This window comes from Penaeus vannamei, chromosome 3, assembly GCF_042767895.1.
Source record: "Penaeus vannamei isolate JL-2024 chromosome 3, ASM4276789v1, whole genome shotgun sequence".
In the NCBI taxonomy this organism is placed as follows: domain Eukaryota; kingdom Metazoa; phylum Arthropoda; class Malacostraca; order Decapoda; family Penaeidae; genus Penaeus; species Penaeus vannamei.
Window position 1 is genome coordinate 27,906,795 of NC_091551.1, and position 7,500 is coordinate 27,914,294.

Here is a 7,500-nt window from a genome sequence, read left to right on the forward strand (position 1 = left end):
CAGAATGGTTAGATTAAACAGTTTTCCTCCCAATCCCAGAGAAAAAAATGGAATACAAATAAAGGTGGAGCATAAACTGTTTCCATGTGAAAACATAACACTAGGGTCCCCAAAGTGTCATTGAAGTAATCTATCAAAGTATCATTGAAGTAATCTATCAAAGTCAGATAGATGAACTTCCCTAGGACTGGAGGAAAACATAAATGTACTCATCATAATTCTATACAAAAATAATTTGTTTAACTAGAAAATGGTAGTAGTCAAAAGCATGGAATATCACACCAAAGTATAGAAATCACAATTAAGGGCAAATATACACACCTTGGTATGATCATAATGTAATGCAATAAATGTAATGAGAAAAAGAAATGATGATACTAAAGAATATACTCATCACTCTGCATGACATATTACATAAATGTTTAGACGTTAAGAGCTATATTTTATGCATCACAAATTTCAGCATGTTACTATATCTGAGAGTTCTACATTAACCATCTGAGTAAGATGATGTTTTTACAATGTCAATGCAGTTATCTAGTATTTCCTGTTGCCCAAAGCTGGCAGACACTAAACTGACCCTAGATAACTTCCCTCCTTAAGCTATAGTTCTGCCTTGGAGGCTTTATTGCTCTACGGAGATTTCAGCTTATAACGAAGCTTTATTCTTCCATTGGATTATTGCCAGCAACTTTCACTCAGTTCTTTAGGAATTCTGAGGTTACATATTTTGTCTCTTTCAATTTGTAGCATGTAGCAAAACTAGAAACATAACTTCCAAATTTGTATTGAGAAAAGTTGCACAGTTGGGCAAAAAATTACCAAAGTACCTATACATTCAAACCTCTACCTCTTTTGAATCATATATATATATTTTTTTTAATTTAATGATTATGCTGATTAAAACAGACTGCAACTTGTTTTCTGAGTCATGAGAGGCCATGACCAGTACATGTTAGGTTTTCTGACAAAGTGTTTCATATATTTGCCCATCAATAAGCTCCAATGAAAAATTCAGCTCCCATTTTCTAAGCGCCTATATTCTTTGCAGGGTTCGTATCAATGGGCTATGTTCATTTTGGATGATTGCGATTATGATTTAATATTTCTAGGTCATCTCTGCTCCCATCTGTGTTGGTGGATAAGAGGAAAGCTTCTAGCAGCAGTATCCTTCTGGACCTCCCCTGAAATTGTCATTAACTACACCAAATGCACTAGATTGTGGGTTGAAGAGGCACTAAGGGCAAGACCTGAGGATGAAGTATATGAGTTACCACAAAAATATTTAAAAACTTCTAGTGATCTTACTTTTTCCTCTTTCAGGAACCATACTTGTTATACAAAAGAGAACTTACCTCTGCCGTCTCATTCTAATAAAGTAATGATCTTTGAGGTATTTAAATTGATTTTCAGAGTGAAGCAAGAAAAGAACTATGGCATCAATTTAATGGATTTATTCTCTTAGCACTAACAACCAAAACATCCCTATCATGGTTGTCCAAAAAAGGACTGGATTTCACTGTGTAAGACCATTATCCGTCCCTCCTTCATCTTAAGTTTTACTTGGACTCTTTGCTAGAAGAACCCTCACTTTGGTGATAAAGTTTGATGATTCTAACTCATCAGATTGGGTAGTTTGGTACCTGGTATGCTTTTCCTTTCTATCGTTGTTCTAGACTTTTTTCCACTGATTGGAAAATACCATTTAATTTATTTTACTAAACACTACAGCATGTCTTACAATCACCCCATACCTTACCTTGCTTGTTTACTCTGCACAACTGCAGGTAACTGCTTGGGGTCACCAACTAAAACAAAACGCTTAGCATGAAATAGTGGTCCGAGGGCAGCAACTTGCAGCACCTGAAAAAAGATAGAGAGGAAAATGTATGCTGACACTAGGAAAGCAATAGCATTATTATTAGGAAAACTTATTACACTGTAAATATCCAGGTAAGGTGATAATGTGGGAAAGTTTTATGTGGTATTTGCCAATTTGTTTAGGAATAAATTTTAAAAATTACTGTTTTTTTATGTGTGGAGCACATGGGCACATTGTAACTACTTCGCTGTAAACCATAAAAATAACCATCTTTAATATCCAAATATCATATTTCTTGTACAAAGTAATCATTACCAAACCCTCTTCAGGATTGTGCAGTGCTCACCTGACATGCTTCATCAATTACGCAGAAATCAAAGGTCCTCTTGGTGAAAATCACATGATTGAGTCCTAGACAGGTAGTAGCAATTACCTTCTGCAATTTAAAATCATTCATGTGTAAACTAAAGAGGGAAAAAATTGGAATGAAGGGTATTACATGTTTTTGAAGACTAAAAATAATGATGGTCGATTACTGATAACTTCTTGTATACTGTGTGTAGAAAAGATATGAATGAGTATGAATATCTTTGTAATAAAAAAGTTGTATTTGACACAGTTTTGATGATATCTTTGTCAGAAATACATGTATTTCTGACAAAGATATATTCGCAACAGGTCAAACACATCTCTTGTATTGTGAAGATATTCATTCTTATTCATAAATTTTCTACATTTATCAACATGAATACAATTCATTCTCCTATACTGTATGTGATTAGAGAAGTTAATATACAACTAAATAAATCTTTGGCTGAACATGTGTCAAGTCCAACATTACTAAACATTACACAATATATTATCTAATTTCTACCCCTTTCCACGTAATCAATATCCAAATAGATTAATAGTTGCAGATGAGCAAGAAGGCAGGAAAAGGAGTTGGAAGGATATGGAAGAAATGTGTTCATGCAAGAATAAATCAGAATGTCGTAATTCTACCTTCTGAAGTGACGCATTTAACTACTATACTTCAGTTGGAGTGAATACATAATTACCTTTTTGAAATTCTTTTATACATGTAAGGAAGATCTGAATATTCTTCAGAACTAAAAACCTACATGTTTATGTAAAATTCTAAATGATATATTTTCTACCAATTCTGAAAGTTCCATGAACAGAGTTTCACCAAAAAATAACATAATTTAATTATACTGATTCTAAAACATAAATAATATCCCCAGCATATCCTTAATAGCAAAAAATAAACACTGTTTTAGTCAAAAATTGTTTCTTACCTTTGAAAAGTAAAACTGGGAGAGTGAGGCAACATCTTTGAATTTTCTAGCCAATGTTTCATCTGCATGTGTCAGTATGTCAGAATGAATACGTGCAATTCTCCCAAGACGGAGAAAATCTACTTCTAAATCCTGGAATAGAAAAAAACATAGTTTACTTAACTCCAATCAAGTATTAAAAATAATAATAATAAAAATTTACAGAAAAAAAAATATATATATAAAAATATAATAATAATAAAAAAATAATAATAAATACATAAAAGATATAAATAATTACATTAAGCATACAAAGGCTGTTTAAAATGGTAAAAAACTAACTTTCAGTTTCAGAAGAATGTTATCAACAGCTGAATGCGTATAACTGGTGAGAAGGATAGAGTAACCTAAAGTCACCATAAGCTGGACCAGTCGAACAATTGTAGAGGTCTTGCCTGCGAAAGGTAATCAACAAACAAATACAAAATCCATTGCCACAGCTATTTTCTCATTGTCTGCCAACGTCCTATATGTAACAAGTATAATCTAATCAACACAAAGCATACCCGTTCCTGGGAAGCCCTTGAGCAGACTGTAGTCTTCCGCCATGAGGGTCTTCAACACTGCTCGCTGTTGGGTCTTGTTCAGCATCTGAAGGATCTTCTTGCCTTTCTTCACCACATCTTCACCCAACCCTTTCTTGAATGTTGGCAGTTTTCTGAAAACATATCAAGTGGAGGAATTAGGAAGATTATACTTTTTAAAACTCCATTCTCATTTCTCTTTATCTGCAAGCAGTCACAGTAAAACAAAGAGTTATTTACCTATCCACAATCAATTCTCTGAGGATTGCTGCTTGAGGAGTGTCAGACAATAATCTGGCCAAGTTGGTAAAGTTGATGCTCATGGTATTTTGGTATTCACATCTGTCCACACAGAATAACTTCTCCCTCCATGTAGGGTAAGCTGTCAGATCCCTGCAATAAAAAAGGTGGTACTAGGAAGTGATTCTGACTTATTTGTTTTCATCCCCATGTTCACCTTTATCTCCGTCTATTGCTGCATCAAATTCCATTCCTGACTTAATTTTGGTTTATACTTTATTTTTTTGGTCCTGTTTTTGTCTCTATCTTCACTGTCTTAGACTAAATCTGTGTTTCTTTTTACCTATAACCCTCTACCATATTTTCTCATCTTATTTCATATTCACATGAACCAGACTCACCTATCTAACACAACTTGCACCGACTGTTCATGTACAACCTTTATAACTCCCAGACTGAGAGCAATTTCAGTTTCCGATGACACAACTATATTATCACTAGCCTGGAATGAGAAGCATGTTGAATTACTTTAATGTGATGGGAGAACAATACATGTGAAAACAAAGACCTGTAATACTTCTCTCAGAAGGAAAATAGAAGCCATCATGAAAAAAAAGGAATTATAGTTACATATATGCAATATTAATAAAGTATTTTAGCACAAAAAGGAATCCAATTTCATATCTCTACTGATTCTTAAAACTGATTTTGTGAAAAAACACAAAATTCTGTGCAGTTACAAACTATAGGGAGGAAGAAGGGAAGGTGGGAGGAAAGGGAAGGTGGGAGGAAAGGGAGGAAGGGAGGGAAGGAGGGAGGTAAAGAGGGAAAGAAGAAAGGGAAGGAGGGAGGATAGGAACAAAGGTGGAAGGAAAGGAAGGAAAGAGTTAAGGAAAGAGACAGGAAAGGAAAGAGGGATGGAGAGAGAGGGACAGAGGGAGGGTGACAGTAGAAGAAAGAAAGGAGGGAAGAAGGGGGGAAGAAGAGGAAGTGAGAGAGAGAAAAAAAAGGTAGATGGAAAAACATCTATTCTTTCTTAACATGGTTTCTCTACCTGCAATCCAACAGCTGATAAGCTTGGCATAGTAGAATACTTAGGAGAACGGACAAAGGAATGGAGAAAAATTCCAGGCTCTGGTTCGTTCACTGGAACACCACGCTCTAATATTAACATTGATAGACAGTCTCCACCATCCTCTCTATAGGGAAAGAGAAAAGTTTAGATAAGAAATATCTTTTAAACATGGCCTTTAAGTAGAGAAGAAAACAAATTCAGTAATAAAACTGCTTATAATATCAATAAAAATAATAGTGAGCCCATTTCTCATTGACCACTTTATGGAGAATAATCATATGTTTCATAAAGAGAAAAGATTACATATCTAATTCAAATGGATAGTCTTTTCAATAAATCATCAACTATCAAACATAACATATAACAAAATAATAAATCATCATTAAGTAAATTGTCTAAACACAAGTTACCTCCTTTTGGGGTCCTGGCACCAGAGTGCTCTGATAGCTGAGTCTCGTTTCCCTTCAGCAATTTCTAGGTGTAAGAGTAAACACCAATGCCTGAAGTAATCTAAATGAGCCTGAAGAGGAATAAGTATGGCATTATGTAATCAAATGGTATAAAGGGATGTGATTCAAAATCTTAAGATTTGGACCATATTAACCACAGCTTACTTAGCATACCTTGTGTACTTCAGCTGACCCAACTTTGGCCATATGAACCACAGCTTACCTAACTTTGTTCTTATACACTACAACCAACCAGCCTTACCTTACCAGGTTAGAACTTTTTTGCTTGTTTATAATCCATCAACCTTATTCACAAAACTTTCAACGAGATGAGACAATCCCAATGACCTATGTTCCAAATCCATTGTCTTTCTTCAGAAGAATTAGGAACCATTTATCAGAAATCCATAACAATATACTTGTATGGCATTATTACATCAATCCTGTGTCAAGATGCACAACACTTACGAAAGAGAGGTCCTGCCGACAGTGATGGAAGAAATGCCAGTACCACCACATGAAAGATGCAAAAGGATCTTCGGCCAAAGAAATGGACATGTGATGAGTGCCAGCAACCAATGAACTGGCCTACAGTATCCCTAGCAAGAGATGGATATGTTTCGAAATATCAGATCAAAGGCTGCAATAAACTGAAGGTGGTGGTGTTAGTCAGGACTGGTATTTTCTTTGGAAATTTAGCAAAGAAATCACAAACTTGGCTCAGTTTTCTATTCTTTTCGCAAACAATATTTGGGATAACTGCTTTACCTGCAATGGTGGATGTATAGTGCATATGATAATCAAATGCTATTCCCATCTCTTTAATGAGTTTCACATATGTTGAAGCAAATCCTATCATCCTTAGTAACTGAGGACAAGTCACATTATGTGACATTATGTTCCTCATAGAGGCCTAGCTCCACACAAGTCAGTGTGGGTAATTGACCTAGTTGACATCATTGTGGAACCTGCTGTTGGCAACATGGAAGTTGTTGAGACCAGGAAAGCTGAAGTAATACTTCTAATCCTGGAATGAGTGGTGTGCCAAGGAACTACCTTTCATATCATGACCTTCACAACAGTGTGAACCACAACATCAACTTCATCAATCTAATTACTGATGTGCATACACAGAAAATCAAATTTCATTGGAACAAGGTAAAAAGCACCATCAAAATAGTGAGGCTGCTGAAGGAATCACATGGTATTGTGTCAACAAGAGTTCATGCTGTGAGATTCCTTTGTTGATAATGCCTTCAAAAACATCTGCCTCCACATTCAGCATGTGGAAAAGCAGTGTGAACATGGACTCTGTTTGTAAGTAAAAATGTCTATGTATGGTATGTAACACTTATTCCATTACAATTTTTTTATAAATCATCAGAATATAGAATTCGAACACAAAGGTGTCATAGTTGAATAGTTGATCCAAATCACTGAAAAACAGCTTACTTAAAGGGGGCTTGGTCATTTATATTTCAGATAATCCAAATATTCTTTTGAAAAATATTTTCAAACAACCACCTTCACATATAACAATAGACTAACTTCAAAACTGACTCATTCCTATCCTGTTATAGAGCCTTCAAGTTCTAATACATACCTGAGAGAGATGAGACGTAGTCTTTGGTACAAGGACACTCATGGAATGAGGAGGCTCTGGGACAATTTCTTCAATACTCTTCTGGTAAACTGAACATGTTAGCAAATGGGCACATTTAGTACATGCTCTCTCTGAGTCTATTGGCTCTGGTAGGGAAGGTAGCTTGAGTTCCTGAAAGGAAATGTATATATATATATTTATATATATATATATATATATATATATATATATATATATATATATATATATATATATATTGTATATTACAAAAATGTTTTTGAAATTACCATATCTATCAAATTTTTGATAAAACAAAAAGAACAATTCTAGCACTGTAGAGATATTTGTGAACTTGAATATTTTGTTTGTGAAAAATATAGAAATCTTTCATAGCAATGCTTCCATATAAACTAAATACATTCAAGTTTATAAAGCTATGTCTTTTGAAAA

At 34.6% G+C, this 7,500-nt stretch overlaps 1 protein-coding gene across 2 annotated transcripts in view; it reads right to left on the minus strand.

The window, feature by feature from the left end:
• The window catches only part of Dna2 (DNA replication helicase/nuclease 2), a 68,738-nt gene that overhangs the window by 54,250 nt on the left and 6,988 nt on the right, over nucleotides 1–7,500 (minus strand). For both annotated transcript variants that reach the window (XM_070143386.1, XM_070143392.1), the window contains exons 10-19: nucleotides 7,051–7,221; nucleotides 5,409–5,518; nucleotides 4,978–5,122; nucleotides 4,325–4,425; nucleotides 3,924–4,076; nucleotides 3,666–3,817; nucleotides 3,442–3,554; nucleotides 3,121–3,252; nucleotides 2,169–2,258; nucleotides 1,760–1,863 (exon numbers count right to left, since the gene is read on the minus strand). In XM_070143386.1, coding sequence (XP_069999487.1) covers nucleotides 1,760–1,863; nucleotides 2,169–2,258; nucleotides 3,121–3,252; nucleotides 3,442–3,554; nucleotides 3,666–3,817; nucleotides 3,924–4,076; nucleotides 4,325–4,425; nucleotides 4,978–5,122; nucleotides 5,409–5,518; nucleotides 7,051–7,221 — 1,271 coding nt within the window. The remainder of the gene's footprint in view (nucleotides 1–1,759; nucleotides 1,864–2,168; nucleotides 2,259–3,120; nucleotides 3,253–3,441; nucleotides 3,555–3,665; nucleotides 3,818–3,923; nucleotides 4,077–4,324; nucleotides 4,426–4,977; nucleotides 5,123–5,408; nucleotides 5,519–7,050; nucleotides 7,222–7,500) is intronic.